The following is a 20,314-nucleotide window of genomic DNA, read 5'->3' as shown; positions in this document are numbered from 1 at the left end:
GACAAGCATGCTGAAACTTTGGTTTGGATGCAAGGTGAGATATCAGGGGTAGAAAGGTAGATTTGGGAATCATCAGCATAGAGGTGGTAGGAAAAGCCATGGGATGAGATTAATGAACCAAGGGAAGAAGTGTAGATAGAAAAGAGGAGGGGACCAAGAACAGAACCCTGAGGTACGCCGACAGGCAGAGGGATAGAGGTAGAAGAGGATCCACCAGAGTGAACACTAAAGGTGCGGAGGGAGAGGTAGGAAGAGAACCAGGAAAGGACAGAGTCCTGGAATCCAAGTGAGGACAGGGTATCAAGAAGTATGCTGTGATCGACAGTGTCAAAAGCAGCGGAAAGATCAAGAAGAATGAGGATGGAATATTGACCTCTGGATTTAGCCAGTAATAGGTCATTGGAGACTTTAGTAAGCGCAGTTTCGGTTGAGTGGAGAGGGCGAAAACCAGATTGTAGTGGGTCAAGAATAGCATGTGAGGAGAGAAAATCAAGGCAGCGGCGGTGAACAGCACGCTCAAGTAATTTGGAGAGAAAAGGAAGGAGGGAGATGGGTCGGTAATTAGAGGGACAAGTAGGGTCAAGTGAAGGCTTCTTAAGGAGAGGTGTGACCACAGCATGTTTAAAGGCAGCAGGGACAGTCGCAGTAGAAAGTGAGAGGTTGAGAATGTGACAGATAAAAGGAATAACAGTAGGAGAGATGGCATTAAGAAGGTGGGTGGGAATGGGATCAGAGGAACAGGTGGTACATTTTGAGGAAGAAAGGAGAAGTGTAGTTTCCTCAATAGTAACTTCAGGAAAGGAAGAAAGGGAATGAGGGGAAGGAGAGAGAGGGGAACGGACTAGTGGAGGGAGAGCTGGTGAGGTAGAGAAAGCAAGGTTTATCTTTTGAACCTTGTTGTGAAAGAATTCAGCAAGGGTCTGAGGAGATAATGAGGGGGGAGTTGGAGGAGGGGGCACCTTGAGGAGAGAGTTCAATGTGGTGAAGAGAAGTCGAGGATTAGAGCCAAGAGAGTTGGTCAGTTGGATATAATAATCCTGTTTGGCATGTAAAAGAGCAGATTGGAAGGAGGTCAGCATGAACTTAAAGTGTAAGAAATCAGCAAGGGCCCGAGATTTCCGCCAGAGGCGTTCGGCGGAGCGGGTACAGGAACGTAGGTAGCGGATATTAGAAGTCAGCCAAGGTTGGGGTTTTGTACGCCTTACAGGGCGGGTCATCAAAGGTGCAAGAGTGTCTAAGGCAGAGGATAGAGTATTGTTGTAAGAAGAAACAGCCTCGTTGACAGACGTGGATGGTGCCACAGTAGAGAGGAGGGTTGAAACATGTTCATCTCAATAACAGACTATCATTTCCTCCAGGAACTTGTCCAAACCTTTTTTAAACCTAGATATGTTTCCTCCGGCAATGAGTTCCAGAGCTTAACTATTCTTTGAGTGAAAAAATATTTCCTCCTATTTGTTTTAAAAGTATTTCCATGTAATTTCATTGAGTTTCCCCTGGTCTTTGCACTTTTTGAAAGAGTGAAAAAAAAATCGATCATTTTTAACCAATCTACACCACTCAGGATTTTGTAGACCTCAATTATATCTCCCCTCAGCCATCTCTTTTCCAAGTTTAAGAGCCCTAACCTCTTTAGCCTTTCCTCATATGGGAGGAATTCCATCCTTTATCATTTTGATCTCTCTTCTTTGAACCTTTTCTAATTCCACCATATATTTTTGAGATATGGTGACCAGAATTGAATGCAATACTCAAGGTGAGGTTGCACCATGGATTGATACAGGGGCATTATAATATTCTTGGTCTTATTTTGCATCCTTTTCCGAATAATTCCTAGCATCCTGTTTGCTTTTTTCACCGCCACTGCACACTGTGCAAAAGATTTCAGTATATTGTCTACAACGACACCTAGATCTTTTTCTTGACTCATGATTTCTAAGGTGGATCCTAACATCTGGTAACTATGATTCAGATTACTTTTCCCAATATGTATCAATTTGCATTTGTCCAAATTAAATTTAATCTATCATTTGGATGCCCAGTCTTCCAATTTCCTAAGGACTTTCTGCAATTTTTCACAATCTGCATGTGTTTCGACAACTTTGAACTTTGTTCATCTACAAATTTAATCACCTCACTCATCGTGAGACTAGAGGTGGGACTTCACTACAACCTCCCTGTAGGCCTCCTATATGTACCTCTCAGTCTCCCTCGGCTCCTCCAAGTCTGCTACGCTAGCCTCAAGAGAACGGACTCAATCTCTGAGAGCTAGGAGCTCTTTGTGTATTGAGCATACACATATAACCTCTTGCCAACTGGATAACACCCCTCTCGCTGCTGGACTGCTGTCTGCATCTTAGTATTATTGAGCTGTTTAATTAAAACTTCTTAAATACCATGAGCAGGCTTCTGGTTTCTATATTCTCATTTCAGTGGTGATTAAGGAGAAATCAGTCGAGAAAGAGAACTGAAAACTGAGCTGAGACATCTCTCTTGGCATCCAGTCCAGTCCCTTAGTATTTATGCCTGTACAGAAGCAGTAAGGATAATACTCAGAATAAAAACAACAACCTTAAACAACTGGCTAACCCAGTGCGTTTTTTGTGCCAGTACGTGCCGGTACAGAGTATCGGAACCTTTTTCCTGAGGTCCAGCTCACCTGCCTGCTCCCTTCTGTTCGTGCACCTGTGCTCCATGAGTTGAAATCTTTTGTTTACCCGAAGTCGTGGCAAACCGGCAGTGAAAGCAGCAGGCAGGTCGGGATCCTTGTCGCTTCCCTTCCCTCTCAGCGCGTCCTGCCTTCCACTGATGTAATTTCCTTTCTGCGAGGGCGGGACGCGCTGAGAGGGAAGGGAAGTGAGGAGGGGAGGGCAGGGCAGGGGAGAGAGGAGAATCACTGGACACGGATGGGAGGGGAGGACAGGGAAGAGAGAAGAATCGCTGGACATGGATGGGAGGGGAAGGCAGGGAAGAGAGAATTGCTGGATATGGATAGGAGGTGAGAGAGGAGAATCACTAGACATGGATGGGAGGGGAAGGCAGGGAAGAGAGAATTGCTGGACATGAATGGGAGGAGAGGGCAGGGGAGAGAGAATCACTGGACATGGATGGGAGGGGAGGGCAGGGGAGAGAGGAGGCATGCTGGACATGGATGGGAGGGGAGGGTAGGGAAGAGAGAATTGCTGGACATGGATGGGAGGGGAGGGCAGGGGAGAGAGGAGAATTGCTGGACATGGATGGGAGGGGAGGGCAGGGGGGAGAGGAGAATCACTGGACATGGATGGCAAGGGAGGACAGGGGGCAGAGGAGAATCGCTGGACATGGATCAGAGGGGAGGGCAGGGGGCAGAGGAGACATACTGGACATGGATAGGAGGGGAGGTCAGCGAAGAGAGATTTGCTGGACATGGATGGAAGGGGAGGGCAGGGGAGAGAGAAGAATCATTGGACATGGATGAGAGGGGAGGGAAGGGAAGGGGAGAGAAGAGAATTGCTGGACATGGATGGCAGGGGAGGATAGGGGATAGAGGAGAATCGCTGGACATGGGAGGGGAGGGCAGAGGAGAGAGGAGAAATGCTGGAAATGGATAGAGAGCAGGAGACAAAGGAGAATTGCTGAACATGGATGGATGGAGGGGTTTGCGGGAAGAGAGGAGAAATGCTGGACTTGGATGGAAGAGAGGGGAGAGAGATTTATTGCTTTATATGGATACAGGGAGGGAAGAGAGAGAAATGCTGGACATGGATGGAGGGAAGGAGAGAGGAGAAGTGCTGGACATGGATGGAGGGGAGGAAAGAAGAAGATGCACATGGATGGAGATGAGGGAAAGGGGAGAAAAAACAACACATGGATGGAGAAAATAGACAAAAGCTAGATCCACATTATACCTCCTCCAGTCAATTCCACGGAGGAGGACCCAGCTTTTACTTATGGATGTAGGGCAAGAAATGAAGAAGAAAGGAGGAAAGTAAAGAAATAAATGGAAAGGAAGCCCTGGAAACGGAGTTAAGAGAACAGATAGAGAGCAGCAGAATCAGAGACTGGGACCAATATGGATAAAAAAACAAAGTCACCAGACAACAAAGGTAGAAAAAATCATTTTATTTTCATTTTAGTGTTTGGAATATGTCCAATTTGAGAATTTACATCTGCTGTCTTATTTTGCACTGGGTATACTGGAACTGTAACAGTTTACAGAAATTATTTATAATGAAAAAAATCACGTTATTTTTTTCTCTCCTATACTAGTATAATATTTTCAATGATGTCTGTTTATATGTGCCATGGCTGGTATAAGGGGTGTGGCTAATGTGGGTGTGGCTAACATAGGGGTGGAGCCATATGTGGTGACCCCGCCCATAATGAGTACCGGCACCTTTTTTTCTACAAAAAAAGCACTGGGCTAACCTAACACTAACCAGACGATCAAACATGTGTGGCCCTCTCATTTCTGGACAGCTTGTAGAGAACAAGAGATATGCAGGAAGCACCATGCTGTCACGGTCGTCATTGGCGACGTCTGTACCCTGTTCCTCAGTCTAAACCTTCTAAAATTACCTGCAGTTCCAGTCAGTGACCTGTGGGGTCACTGTAGAGTGGTGGAGGCCAAGCTGGAGGTGTCATCAGCACTGAGTGCTTCTTAAGCTGGCTTCTGAGAGTGCTCAGGGTTCTGGCAATTACCCTTGATGGGGCCCATGCCTACCTGGGCTCTGCTAGTTCCAACTCTGTTTCTTTGTGAAGCCGTGGCCTGAAGCTTTGCTACAGCTTTCTCCTTATGCTGTGTTCCAGTGGAAGTCTGCTTCCAAGCCAGGGAGTCCTGAGGAGTAAAGCTTGGCCTACAGCTTTCTCCTTATGCTGTGTTCCAGTGGAAGTCTGCTTCCAAGCCAGAGAGTCCTGAGGAGTAAAGCTTGGCCTACAGCTTTCACCTAATGCTGTGCTCCTGTGAAGCCTGCTTTCAAGCTTGATAGTTCTGAGGAGTAATAGCTCTGCCTACAGCTTTCACCTTTGCATGGGTCCTGTGAAGCCTGCTGCCAAGCCTGTGAGTCCAGAGCCTCCCGTGCCTCAGCTGAGTTTCAAATCACCCACTGTGAGTCCTTGGTCGCTGTATGCAGTGAGTGGCTTTGTGCTGTGTTTGGGACTGTGTGGGCTGGATGACGGGGAGTGCTGCAGATGCAGCGGCTGAGGCCATGTCTCGAGGTATCTCTGGACGGGGGAGTGGTGCTTGGAGCGTGGAGGGGTCCGCGTGGGCTGATCCTGGCCCTTGGGTGCTGTGCAGGATCGTTGAGTCTTCTGCCTTGGGAGCATCGGCTCAGGTATGGCTTCTTTACCTTGCTTGCCTGGGGAGCGTCAGCTCGGGCTTTGTTGCTTTATCTTGCTTGTCTTGGGAACATCCGGCTCAGGCGCCTCAGTGACTGTTTGCTTGTCTTAGGTGACATCCCTAGTCTTCTGTGAGCGGAGTGACCTGCTCTTGCCTCCACCTGCGGTGCAGGTCCTCAAGAGACTCTTTCTTTTCTCTTTGTTTTGCTTCTGCTCCACTCTGGTTTTGAGGGTGCTTGCTGTGGTTGTTCCGCGGCTCATCTGAGTGTACTGACAGAATGAACCCTTTCCTTATCCACTAGCGGTGTTACCTCTGTCAGCCAAGAATTGCCTGTTTGTCTTTAACCCGCTAGAGCGGGCCCTTTGCCTAGTGTATTGTGTTCTACTGTACACCATATGTTTGCAGTGCACTGCTAGTATTGAGAGGTGCAAATAGGCTGCTTATGTTTGATTTCCCTATACAGCTAGGCTGTTCTACGTTACCTTTACAGTATACTTTTTTGCTTTGCATTGTTTCCGCTAGAAGTGAGATGAGCAGATAGGCTGCTTATGTTTGATTGCCCAATACAGCTAGGCTGTTCTACTTTACCTTATTCTATGTTTTATGTTTGCCTAGCTTCAGCTAGGTTAGACTGTATAGCTAGGCTGCCTGTTTTCCTATCTGTGCTGTTTGGCTACCCTTTTAGCCTTGTGTTTTCTGCTACTAATAAAGCTGCCTCAGTTCATCTCAACTTGTGGTCCAGTCCAGTTCTTGGGAGCACTCTTAGTTCTGAAGGGACTTGGTCTACCCAGAAACCATGGTAAGGCCTAATTTCTCCTTCCATTACACAGCTTCTCACTATTCCAGAACCTATGGGATGTATAAAAACATTCCTTAGAGTGGGTGAGATCCTGGTGCCTGAGGACTGAAGCCCCAAAACTGGCTTCTGAGCATGCTACAACATCCACCCTGTAGTGCTTGGCAAATGTATGCAGCATCAACCACGTTGCCACCTGGCAAATATTTGCCAGAGACAGTAAGGTAGTCTACACCCAGGATGTTGCTGTACACCTCGTAGAATGAGCTCACAAGGCCTGAGGAGCCTGCTTCCCACAAGGCCTGAGGAGCCTGCTTCCCGCAAGCAAATAAGCTAACGCAATAGTCTCCTTCAGTCATTTAGCAACTGTGGGCTTGGAAGCTATGAGCCCAAGATTCTGTTTACCAAAAAGCACAAACAGTCTGTCAAATTTGAAAAACTCATTTGTGATTTCCAGATATCTAATGAGGACTCTATACACATTGAGAAGCTTCAAGTTAGAATACTGAGCCTCTTCGTCCTCTCTGCAAAAGGATGGAAGCTCCACAGATTGGTTGAGATGAAGTGCTGATACCACTATCAGAAGAAAGGAAGGAACTGTGCACTGGGAGATCCCCCCACCTCCGAAACGTGGAGAAAGGGATCCCGACAAAAGAGAGCCTGAAGTCCCATAGCCCTAAATGCTGATTAAACAGCCACCAAGAACACTTTCTTTAGTGTAAGATCTTTCAAGAAGGCCTTCCAAAGTGGCTCAAAAGAAGGCTTCTGCAGAGCCAGAAGGACTAAATTAAGGTTCCACTCTAGATATGATGTATGAAAGGGATGCCGCAAGTGGCCCGCTATCCGCAGAACTGAATGATATTTGGGGGAGCTGAACAAGATGTCTTCTTTAGAAGGCCCCTGAAACCCAACGCCAATCCTTTCTGAAGGCCTGTCTGGAGAAATGTTAGCATGTGAATGATCTGACTAGAGAAGGAAGAAAGTCCACACTCAGAACATCAGGCCTTGAACATCCTCCCCACCCTCGTATACGCCATGAATGTAGAGCTTTTCTGAGCCATAACCTTTTCATCTCAACCGAGCTATTTCAATGGCCGAGTCATAAGACCAAAGGTGCACGGATCCTCCTTGAGCACTAGACCTTGCTCCAGTAGGCCATGTACCTGCAGAATATGGAAAGGATCCCCGTCCAGCAGTCAAATTAGTTCCACGTATCACAGACTTTGCGGCCCACCTGGAGCTATGAGAATTATTCGACTCCGGTACAATGCAATCTTTTTCAACATGTGGCATACAATGGGCCAAGGGAAGATACACAGTAGATGTGTCTCCGTCCAGAGCTGCAGTAAGGCATCAATCCACATTGGGCCCGTTTTTTTTCCAATGGCTAAAGAACTTGGGCACTTTGGCATTCTGTTTCGTCGCCATCAAGTCCAGAAGCGGAGAACCCGATTGGTCATACTATCAGCTGAAAACCTGGGTTGGAAAGTTGCCATTCTCCCAGGTCCAAGGAGTGCCTGCTCAGAAAATCCGCCTCCACATTCAAGGACCCAGTGATGTGAGCTGCCAACAAGCAGAGAAGATTTTTCTCTGACCAACTCATGAGGGAAGCCGCATCCACCACCGTTGGATAGCTACAAGTCTCGCCTTGCTTGCTGCCACCATCGCATTATTGGAGAAAATTTGTACCAGTGCTCCTGTCAGAAAGGGAGCAAAGTTGCACAAGGAATTTCATACTGCCCTGAGCTCCCAGTGATTTACTGACTACTGAGACTCCTTTCCATCTATGTGCCCTGTGCCAGATGGAACTTGTAATGAGCTCCCCAACCCAACTTGCTGGTGTCCATTGTCGCCATCTCCCATTGTGTTATCGGAAAGGGAGCTCCTATGGTCAAATTCCTGGGTGACAACCACCACTGATACTCATGTCTGGCAACCAGCGTCCAAGGAAGACGAACGTCATATTTGTGACTGGAGACCGGCAGCTGAGAAGAGACTCTTGTAAAGGTCACATATAAGCCCTTGCCCATGGCACCACTTCCATCACTGCTCTCACTGACCCCAGAACCTGGACATAGTCCCAGATCCTGGGCTTGCCATGACTGAGAAAAGGAATCTATTGAACCAGCTTTGACCTCCTGCATTCCGTGATGAAGATCCACTCCCTGCCGAATACAACACCCAGATACTCCAGTGTTTGTGATGGAGTTAGTTTGCTCTTCTCAAAATAGACCAACCAACACAATGAATGCAGAATATGGACAACTGTCTGTCGCTGCCATACTGTCTAAATAGAACGACTCACGAATGAGCCAATCATTGAGATATGAGTGAACGCTGATTCCCTGGTGCTGAAGGAAGGCCACCACCACCACCACCACCATAACCTTAGTAATCATTCTTAATGCCATGACGAGATTAAAGGACAAGACCCTGAACTGGAAGTGATGGGCCAACACTGCAAAATGTAAAAACATCTGATGTGGCAGCCATATGGTTATATACAAGTATGCCTCCTTAAGATCGACAGCGGTGAGAAATTCTTCCACTTGAACTGCGGCTATGACTGCTCTTAGCATTTCCATGTGAAAGTAGGACACTCAGCAGCACTTTAGACCTTTAAGGTCTAAGATTGGACAAAAGGTGCCTTCCTTCCATAAGTACATAAGTAATACCATACTGGGAAAAGACCAAAGGTTCATCGAGCCCAAACGTACAAACATTTTATACAAGTTATTCTCGAAATTGTGGATTTTTCCCCAAGTCCATTTAGTAGCAGTCTATGGACTTGTCCTTTAGGAAACCGTCCAACCCCTTTTTAAACTCTGCCAAGCTAACCGCCTTGGGACAATGAAGTAGATGGAGTATCTGCTTTGTCTCTGTTCAGCTTGGAATACTGGACCAATGGCCTGGAGTGCCAGCAAAGATTCTACGATGGCCTGAACCTCAACCGCCTTGGTTCCCTTTTGACAAGAAGACTGCAAGAAGAGAGAAGCGACCAGGCTGGAGAATTCCAATGTACAGCCTTCTGTAAGAATATCCAGAACCTCATCCTCCCACCAGAGGAAGAGAAGAGTGGACCAGCCTTGCATCATTGCAAAGCTTGGGAGGAATTGGGCGCCCTAGCTGATTGAAAGGAGGACTTACAGTCCTCATGAAAGGAAGATTGGCATGCCTAAAGTGGGACTTCTGATCATAATGCTGAGGACCAGGCCTGCTATCTCGAAATTGAAAGCCCCCTGAAGACAGATGACCAGAGGCTTTTGGCTTATCCTCTGGCAACTGCTGTGGTTTAGTTTTTCCTAGTTCTTTCACCGAGTTACTGAGATCTTCTCCAAATAGTCACTTGTCTCAAAAGGGCAGTTAAACTAGATGTTTGACGCTGCCACCACTGCACAATGCCACAGCCAGAGCTGCCAATATGCCATGATAGCCAAAGACATATTGCAGGCCACAACCCGTAACATGTCATAAATAGCATCTTCCAAGTAGGCCAACCCCGCTTCCAGCTGGGCATTACGGTACCCATCTTATGTTGCAGACTGTTGATGCCAATTCAGGCATGCACTTGCCATGAACGAGCTGCACATTATTGCTTCAAGGCACAAACAGGCCGAAGGCTTGTTTCAGCGAGCCTTCTTGCTTCCTATCCTGTAGGTCTTTTAAGGCAATGTCCCTTTCCAGCAGCAAGGTGGTCTTCTTAGTCACTGCTGTAACAAGGGAGTCTGCCTTGGAAAGCTGCAATTTATCTTTCTCCTCCGGAACCAACAGGTAGAGGTGAGCCATGGCTCTTCCCACTCACAGGCCCGTGTCCAGTGAGACCCATTCTGCTGTAATCGGGTCCTGAATATCAGGATGCATCTGGAAGGCTTTAGAAGGACCTCTAAGCTCCTTCATGCTCAACAAAAATTGAATTCCTGACACCGAAGCAAAAGGCTCCTCGATGGAAAGCATTACCAGTGCCTCATAAAAAGAGAGTACTGAGCTCTTCTTTATGAAACAATCTCATTACTTTCGGCTCATCTCAGTACTAATGGCTCCTTCAAAGAAAGCTCCTCTGAACAGACCGAGGCCACATCAGATTAGGAGGGAGAAGCAGAGAGTCTCATCTGCCCACTTCTGGAGGTCTAAACAAGATCTCTTAGGAGCCGGAGGGGTAGAGGGATGTGGAAACTGAAGCACCTTGCAGCAACTCCGACTGTCCCTGCTTCAGTCAATAGGCCTGGTGTAAGAGCAATATAAACTCTGGAGAAAACAAAGATCCTGATGCAGCTGAATGCTCTGTCAGGCCCTGAGGTTGTAAAATGATGGCTATGCGCCATGCATAATCAGACAGAGGGTGTTCCTTACTGCCAGTCGGCCCCAACAAAATAGAGCCTGTTCCGGTGCTGTCCTGCATCAAAGTTCATTACATTCTTTTCACATGTCCTTTGTAATGCCTTTCATAATGTAAGTAGTTATGATCATCACAATTTATAATACTGTTCCTACATTTCCTTGTTTTTACTGTGTTCTTTACCATGTAAGATGCTTTCTTTTACTATGTAAGCCGCACTGGACCTGCTGTATGTGGGAAAGAGCGGGGTACAAATGTAATAAATAAAGTGCGCACTGGCCCTGCTGGAGAGCCTGAAGTCCCCGGCATATTTGGATGCTGGGCCAAATCTGAGGATGTACCGTTGTCGACCATTTTCTCCACTTCCCACAGAATTCCTGGCTTGCACGCATTGCAACGCTGGCGGGTGGGTACCATAGAAGGAACGTTGCATAACTGCCTCCACAGCAGTCACCATTCATCCTGACAGTCACAAGTGCTGCACCATGCAGTCCCAAGCAGTGAGTCAGGATCTCTCCTCTGCACAAAGTAGAACTTGCAGCCCTCTAAGTAGTTCTGAGTCAAACTTTAGTCTTACCTCAGATGAGACAGAATTAGGGCTGATACTCTGTCCCACACTCTCCAGTAAACCTCTTTCCTTCTCCAATCTTTTTTTCTAAAGCCTGTTGTGCTGGAAAGGAGAGCTCCACAGGAAACAGGGGAGAGGTGAAGGGAGGGAAGAAGTAAATTCACGGGGCACCAGAGACAGAGATCTGAAGACCTCCAGATATGACTCTGCAGACTCAAGCCACCAGCAAAGCTCAACTGGAGACCAGCTGACCAACTGGACCAGTAGCAAATCACTCAGAATGAGAGGCTGAAAAGTGTGTCCATCCACCTGCTGGAGATGTCTCAGATCAGTTTTCACTCTATCTCCACCTGCTGGTTGATGGACACAACTATTCCACAGGTTCTGGAATAGTGGGAAGCTACATAATGGAAATCAGCTTTAGCAGTGTACACAATAAAAATCGCTGAACCAGAATGTCCATGTAGGCTACAAAACACAAGATAACAGTCTTGGCCAAAAAAGCTATTCTTTTTTGATTAATGCAAAAAATAAATAAATAAAAATAAACAAACAAATAAATTGTGAAACATGTTGAGGTTCCGAACATGGACATAGGTTTCATGCTTTAAAAACCATCCGGCCAATATTGAGTCGTAGTGGTCAGGGCTTTTTTTATAACACCTTTGTGGTAGCCAAAAAGTATCTGCATATTAAGCGCCATAATCCAAATAGTGGTTAGCACTGAATATCCATATAAGGTTGTCAGTGCCTGATCTTATCCAGACAGTAGCAATATTCAGTCTGCTATCTAGATAACATACCCGGATTACTTAAGACAGTTATCCGGATACAAGACTGAATATTGCCACTATCAGAAAAGCTCCAGGACTACTCTGGCTCTGCCCCAGCACTTTCTGCATAGTGCAGAGGTGGTATGTAAGGATATTCAGAGCACTGGCGTTCCTAGCGTGGATAGCACCCGGGGCGGATCGCCGATGCGCCCCCCTGCCTGCGAAATTACACCTTCCCCCCCCCCCCCCCGGCGAAATGACACCCCCCGGGTGCACGCCGCTGGGGGGGGGGGGGGGGTTGCCGCGGCGCATGCCTGTGGGCTCCAACTTTGCAAACTTCGCTCGTTCACTGCAGCTCCCTCTGCCCCGGAACAGGAAGTAACCAGCGGCGTGCACCCGGGGCAGACCGCCCCCCCTCCTTGGTACGCCACTGATTCAGAGGCACTATCTGGACAGGTCTCTAAATATCCTGGTTAGCAGCACTTATCAGGATTAGGGCCAGTGTTAAGGGGTGGCAAACAGTGCAATTGCCCTGGGCCCCCATACTATAGGGGGTGCCAAACCTGCCTCCAGCTAAAGGTGGCTTAGGCTGAAGGCCAGTTTTTGGGCCCATTCCCAAGTTTCTATCCTGGGCTCCTGAATGTCTAACATCAGTCCTGATCAGCATAGAAGGTGCTGTTTTCTGGATAAGTGCTTTTGAATATTGACCCATAAGAATTAAGCAACATTTTGCTCAGTTTTTAATGATGGCCTTAATGCTTTTTTTTAAAGGCTGAAAGCGACCATCCATTGCTGTTTATGATTTCTGTCATGCCAAAAGGAAGTGTAGTTGGGCAGAAGTAGATATGGAGACAGTTTATTGAGAACCCAACATGGCCCATGTTTTGGCAAATTGCCTGCCTCAGGGGTCTAAAATTAATAATTTGCTGAAACACAGGACGTGTCGGGTTCTCAATAAACTTTGTCTCCATATTTACTTGTAGCCGACTGTGCTTCCTTTTGGCATACTGCTAGATTTCTGTGCTGGTATTCCCCTCTGCTTTGTTGCTTATGATTTCTGTCACCCATAAAAAGGTCATTTACTTCAAGCTAGTATCTACTGAAACTATCTGCATTACCTTCATTTTCAGATTTGAAAACCACACATTAAATAGAAAGATCAAAATAACTTTACCCAGAAAAGGACAGCACTGGTACAGACTGTCATCCTGAAACATTTTCCACAAGCTGTGTAAGGAACATGTTCTTCTCGCTATAAGCAGAACAAAACATAATTTATTAAACAAGGCAATTATCCCTCTTTTATCAGTCAACCAGATTTAACACTGTAATTTTTCACTTACATTTGTAAACTTTAACAATATGTTTCCTCAAGTCAGTTCAGTGATTGATGTTAATTCTGTTTCATTCTTTTCAGAGACTATGCCAAAACATTGTGGGATTTTCTCTTTCCCAAAATAAAATATTCTAGATGATCTTTTACTGTTCCCTAGTATTAAGGGTAGAGACTGGATACAGATTTGTAAGACAAAGGCCATAATGATCTATTAAAAGAGCACACACAACATATGGGTGGGAAAAACAAGAATAGAGTGAGGTCCTGAAATGAATCACAGGATGTGAGGAGCATGGAACAGGCAGTCATAAGGATCTGTTAACATTCAAAAGGCAGTTGTCTAACAGGGTGCTCACACATATGTCACTTGAGCCTGTTGTCACTTTCATGGGTAAATGTACACTTGTGTGTAAATGGCAGCAAAACACCTAAGTGCTATTTTTACGGGTGTACATATGTGGCATAGGTCGCAAATGCAAGGGGTGGGGTGGCATTCACATGGTAAGGTCATGGGTGGGGCTACCACTTACACATGCAACTTACAGAACTCAATAAGTTATGTGAGTTCTTGCCATATTTGAACACCCACAGTCAGGGGCAGCCCAAGCCAAAATGCTGCCCCCTTCCCCGGGCCGAGACGCTGTTCCCCAGGTTTAGCTTCTTTCTTCATGTTCCAAAAGCTGGCTGCAGCAACAATTCCCATATGCTGCTCTGCTGCTGGCACTGGCCTCTTCTCTTCTTTACTGTGGCAGCCTCTGAGGAAACAGGAACTTACATCAGAGAGGTGGCCTCAGTAAATAGAAGAGATGGGTGCTGGTGGCAGGGCAGCATATGGGAATCGCACCTGCCACCGCTTTTGGAATAGGAAGAAAGAAGGTAAAGTCAGGGAACGAGGTGCAGGAAGGAAGGAGGAGATGTCGCTTCCAAAAGAGTGCTGCCTAAGGCCCCTGCCTCAGGTGGCCTAATGGTCCGGACGCCCCTGCTCACACAGTTACACCAGATCTACGGCTGGTGAAACTGCGAGTGCCTAAAAGGAAGACATACCGATACCAGGTTACACTAGTATTCTACAATGGAATCTGGGTACTCTGGTGCCGATCTAGAATAGGATCTCACTACACAGCATTGGGCCCCTACTTATTAAATTACCCCGAAAAGGGATATGCATTTAAAATTGACAAAATAAATTTGGACATGCTACACTAGTTGTGATGGAAGCAAAGGCTACCATTCCCTCCTTCATAAGACAGGTGGTTCTAGAAGTAGACCTCTGTGCCTCCTTGAAGGAAAATAGTAAAACACAACATGAAACGTATAAGACTTTGGGGGTAATTTTATTAAAGCATTTTCCACTGAAGGGGAGAATTCTTTTGATTCAGTCACTGGGTAAGGGGGTAAGGGAAGGGTGGACATGCCATTCCCCAATCAGGGATTTTCACAATGGGAGGAGGGAAAAGTTTACAGGCTGATCCTTTTAAAAGGGTGGTGGGCTTGCTAATCTTGCATCAGGGACAAGGCTCTTGCAAGTATCCAAAATATCCTGACAGTGTCCAACAACCATCAACATTTCACATAACTTCCAGCTTACTTTCTGAAAGAGTCATGAAAAAAGTGTGCTGGAAGTTGCTGTGACAGAACAGTGTGTTTTAAACCTGTAAAATTGCCTTTATTAACTCTTGATGTGCATTTCTCTAGTTTGGGCAGCAGGTGGTGAATGTTTTATGTTAAAGCTGCAATAGAAAAGTGCATGCCCACTTTTAGTTTCACTTAGTGAAGAAGTGAATCTATAGTACTGTGAGCAGTATACTTGTAAAACTTGTTGACTGGGCTCTCATTGGCTTGGACTTTGAAATTACCCAGCAGTTGTTGCTAGTTGTTCCTTCGGTCTTAGCCCGGGAGAAAAGAGAGACAGATCTCTTTGCTGAGGCTCGGTGAATTATATGTCCTGATCTTCCCACATACTGTTTAGACAGTATGTAAATGTTTAGTTAGCGTTATAATTGATCCATAATTCAGTTACCGGTTATTATTTGCTGATTGCACATTTTTTTTGTTTATTGTTCCAGTGTGACAATAAACCTGTTTAGTTTGTTGACTCTGCCTGTCTGGACTGATAAAGAATCCTGCTGATTTGTGTGTTGGGTCTGTGAGAGCTTTCAGGGAACTGTGGGACCAATGAGAGTGTGGCTCCAGCAATCTAGAAATCACTGGGGATAATTTGAGAGTGGGAGACTCACCCAGAGGTGGTTGTGACCCAGTCGGTGGGAGGTAGTGTAGAGCACAAACAGCAGGTGGACCTAAGCTGTGCTGGGGATAGACCCTCTAAGTGGCTGCAGGGTAACCCCAGGCAGGTGGGTCAGCATTTTGTGACAGTTGCTAAATATTAACTGTTGTCAGAAACTGATTGGTATTTTCTTTTTTGGATATTTGCAGAAGCCCTGTCTCTGATGCAGCTGGGTAAAACATGGTATCATGTTGGAGTACAGGTCTCCTGAGAATATGACCATCTTTGGTGTGCTTGTTTCACATAAGTGCATGTATGTTGAAGATATTGGGAAGATAAAACATATGAAAATTAAAAACATCAATTTATAAAATGGATTAATGAGGAAGTTCTGGTAATGGTTTTCAACCTTTTTACCATCAGGACACACTGCATATAGGACCATCATGGTTTTAAAGGTAAACGTATAAGAGACGATTCTGTAAAAGAAACACCTGCTTTTACATGGGTTTTTCATGCACAAATGCAGAACTATGCACCATTTACATGTGCATGTGCCCTAAAAACAATGTAGCTCATACACTACTCATACACTACTGAAGATCCACCTCTTTGACAGAACTTACCACAATGATTAACACACGTGAACTCTTCCACATGGAACCAGAACTGTCCTACTCTATTACTTGCTAAGAAATTATCATGTTTTATTATTATCACCTTACCCTTAGATCCTTTTGCTATACTAAATGTATTTTTTCAGACAGATTTCCACAACTCATGATGTATTGTAAGCCACATTGAGCCTGCAAAAAAGTGGGAAAATGTGGGATACAAATGCAATAAATAAATAACCACCTTTATGAACAGATTTACCCAAGCAGGTCCAGTTTAACATAAAACTTACAATTTTCTTAACATCATAACAATAGTAAAATGACAAAATATAAACATAAATAGAATAAATGAGGTAAACTTGGAAATAAGTCAGTACAATACAGACAATACTATGATAGCATGGAAGAATATTCAGATGACATAGATATAAAACAATGTCAGCGTAATATCAAGGAAACACCCATAGGTGCCCAGTATAAGAGGCTTGGAGAGGCTAAGCCTCCCCCCTGCTGCAGCAGAATGGATCAGCTGTGGAGTCCAGCTGCTCTGAGGGGATTAAATTGTTGATTTACCTCCATCCTCACAGCAGGAGCTGCAATGAAAGCCTTCTAGCAGTTGTAGAAATTGGTTTATGGTTTGTTTAACTTACTGCTGGGAAAGCAGGGGGGGGTTGGCTGGAGGTGTCCTGGGTTGCCAGGGAGATATTTAACGAGGATGACTTCCTGACCTGCACTGAGGACAGATAGCAGCAGAACGCATTCTGGGCCAGCATGATCAGAAAAAGTCACCACACAACAAAGGTAGAAAAGATCATTTTATTTTCATTATAGTGTTTGGAATATGTCCACTTTGAGAATCAGGTGCTCAGCATTAAAATTTTATATTTATTTACTTATTTATGGCATTTTATCCCACATTAAACATGAATTAGGGTGTTTTGTGTCTGTACATGAGAATTGTGATGATATGATCCCTTGTTTCATATTGTTGACGGTCTGCATTTTCTGTATGGGTTGTATATTGGTGTATTAGGTCTGCCCAGTGTAATATTTATGGTACAGTAAGGTTCTGAGTGTGTTTTTGGACAAAGTTGTGCATAGTGTTTTGCAGTTGAGCGATTGTGGTTAGAATATGGTTTGAGCAACCACTTTATTCTTTGACATATGACACATATCTAATATCTAAATTTAATAAAAGGTATTGTGACTTTTATTTTTATTTATTTTTTCTGCGTGTTATCAGACAATTATGGATTTAAGCTCCACCCCTGACCCCACCCCTAACCCCGACCCCTTTAGCCTCCTCAAACAGTTGGGCCACCGACCGCCTATGGAAACACCTAATAAGCAATTCTATAGAATATTCAACTAGCATAGATATGATGCTAATGCTTTTCTATGAAGTTAAGGGATGAAGTGCACATATATATATGGGGACAAGATGGGTAGTACAGAGTCAATTGGGATAATAGATGGGTGGCTCATACTTTGTAAAAAGCCATGTTTTCAAACAACACATTCAGCGCATGCTAATTGGTAGCACTGCTTCATAGAATGAGCCCATAATTTGTTTTCTCTCTCAAGTCTCCTGGAAGAAAGTTCCATAACTCAGCCCCTTTACCCAATAATGCACATTTAGATTTATTCATTTATAACCCGCCCTTATCCAGGGCGAGGACCAAAAAAACATATATGAAAAGATAAAAATATACATAACAAAGACATAAATACAATAAAGAGCAATCGAGAACACGACACCAGGCAACATATTTCAGCAGCGTCCCCTACATCCACTCAGGAGTTCGTTTGTGCCAAGCAAAGCATCAGATAAGTTCACCAATAACAAGGTAGGCCATGCACAGTAAATATGCCTTTAGATGACGTTTAAATTTCAGCAAATGAGTTTCGTTTTTCAATCCAGAGGGCAATGGGTGTGGTGTGTGCAGATAATAGGCTCCTGAAGCAGATGCATCAGGTCTGCAGTAAAGTGTTTAGAACACTAGCCAACTTATTTTTGAAAGAGAAAGACACCCATATTTCGACCCAAATTGGGAGATGGGCGTCCATTTCCCGTGGGCGCCCAAATCGGTATAATCGAACCCCGATTTTTGGTGTCCTCAACTGCAGTCCGTCACGGAGATGAACAAAGATCACGGGGGCATGGCGGAGGCGTGGCGAAGGTGGGACTGGGGCGTGGTTATCGGCCGAGGAGAGATGGGCGTCTTTAGCTGATAATCGAAACAAGAAGGACGTTTTTGACGAGAATTTGGTCCGCTTTATTTGGACCCTTTTTTTTCAGGTCCAAGTCCCAAAAAAGTGCCCCAACTGACCAGATGACCACTGGAGGGAATCGGGGATGACCTCCCCTGACTCCCCCAGTGGTCACTGACCCCCTCCCACCAAAACAACCCCACTTTACAAACTTTTTTCCCAGCTTGTATGCCAGCCTCAAATGCCGTACCCACCTCCATGACAGCAGAATATGTTCTATCCTCTGACAGCCTTTCCCTGGTTCTGATGTGGATTTCAGGTGAGTGTGACACCTTTTCAGTTAAGGGCACTGCAGAGTCACATCAGCAATGCATTGTGGTGGGTGTGTAGGGTATTGGGCTCCGTGATTCCACTAGCTTGTGTTAAATGCTCACGATGTTGGTAGTTGGTAGGCTCTACTCCCACGGTGCTTTTCCTTCTGTTTACTGGGTCAGAGTGTGCCCTGTTTTGTTTCTGGTAGTCCATGAGGTAGTGGCCATTTGTGTAACACACTTTTAGATCCCTTTCATGTGTTAGCCACGTTACAGCACTTAGTTCTTACCTTGAATGTTGCTGAAAGAGGGCATTGTACACCATTCTGCCAGCTCGGACCTACTGCTAATCTCAGTACCAGCGAGACTCGTTGCCAGTGGGGCACAAGCTCTGATCTGCAGTTAACTGTGAGTAAACGTGCTTATTCAAATAAAGGACAATTTCAGCGAGATTAGTCTTCAGGTGTGAACTGCTGTGCCAAGGTTATACACCAGCAACAAGTCCTGTCCCTGGAGCACTTTTAGTGGATACTGCAGTGCACTTCAGGCAGGTAGACCCAGACCCATCCCCCCCCCCTCCCTTATCACTTGTGGTGGTAAATGGGAGGCCTCTAAAACCCATTGTACCCACATGTTGTACATTTGTCCCTCCCACGACCAAATGGCTTGGATTAGGACGCTTCTGAGCTGGGCGTTTTTAGTTTCCATTATCGCTAAAAAAAAAACCCGCACATCTCAGAAAGGACCAAATCCATGGCATTTAGTCCGTCCAAACCGTATTTTCAGAACGAAAGATGGATATCCATCTTTTTCGAAAATACGGTCTGTCCCGCCTCTTCACATACCCGTTTTCGGACTTAGACTCCCATGGAGATGAGCGTTCGCGTTCGATTACGCCCCTCTATTTGTCCCTACTACATATTCTCTGCCCTTTTCTTTCCTCTGCTCTCACACTCTCGCCGAGCCTCCCCCCTCAACTGGGAGGACGAAAGGTGGTTAAGAAGAGCAGAAACACATTATCTCCAGCAGTGCTGCATTGCTGCTTCAATCACTTCAGCAGCACTAGCAGGAGGAGAAGCACTTAAACACACTTTCCTGTGGCCCATGGGATCAAGTTTCATAGTAAGAGTCTTGTCAATTCATAAAACAATTAATAAACAACTGATATTTTTCAGTTACTACCATGAGATGTAGCTCCATGGAGCACTAGGAAATGAAGTGCACTTAAGTTCTTCTCCTGCTGCTAGTATTGCTAGGGTGATTGAAGCAGACAATCAGCAAGCAGTGGGGTAGCACTGCTGGAGGTATGATCAGTGTCTGCCCCACTTACCCCACTTGGTGTGCCACTACTAGGAGAAAGGAGCAGCATCCTGCTGACCCTATGGCAAAACTTCATGATATACCAATGTGTCCCAACACCCTACTTGAGAACCACTGCCCTATAGGTTAGAGCAGGGGTGGGCAACCATGGTCCTCAAGGGCTACAACCCAGTGGGCTTCTCAGGATTTCCACAATGAATATGCATGAGATCGATTTGCGTGTACTGCTTCCACTATATGCAAATAAATCATATTCATATTCATTGTGGAAATCTTGGAAACCCGACTGGGTGGTGGCCCTTGAGGACCGTGGTTGCCCACCCCCAGGTTACAGGAACGTTTTTCTGATTCAGCTCTGAAGAGGTGGCTAAATAAAAGAGGACAGGATTCTGTGTTCTCCTTTCTAGCATCATTTTCTAGTACTGTCTAGGCGAAAAGAGGGTTATTTTAAAAGGGTACCTATAAACATTTTTAAAAAATGTACCTATGTGCCTTTATACAATAG

General features: G+C 45.5%; 1 protein-coding gene across 3 annotated transcripts in view; it reads right to left on the bottom strand.

The window, feature by feature from the left end:
* Positions 1–20,314, bottom strand: part of ANO6 (anoctamin 6) — a 261,187-nt gene that overhangs the window by 83,475 nt on the left and 157,398 nt on the right. For all 3 annotated transcript variants that reach the window (XM_030216966.1, XM_030216968.1, XM_030216967.1), the window contains one exon: positions 12,965–13,042. In XM_030216966.1, the coding sequence (XP_030072826.1) occupies positions 12,965–13,042 (78 nt within the window). The remainder of the gene's footprint in view (positions 1–12,964; positions 13,043–20,314) is intronic.

The sequence above is a fragment of the Microcaecilia unicolor genome, chromosome 10 (genome assembly GCF_901765095.1).
Source record: "Microcaecilia unicolor chromosome 10, aMicUni1.1, whole genome shotgun sequence".
NCBI classification, from domain to species: Eukaryota; Metazoa; Chordata; class Amphibia; order Gymnophiona; family Siphonopidae; genus Microcaecilia; species Microcaecilia unicolor.
Note: the sequence above shows the minus strand (reverse complement) of the source record. Positions and strands in the feature narration are given on the sequence as shown.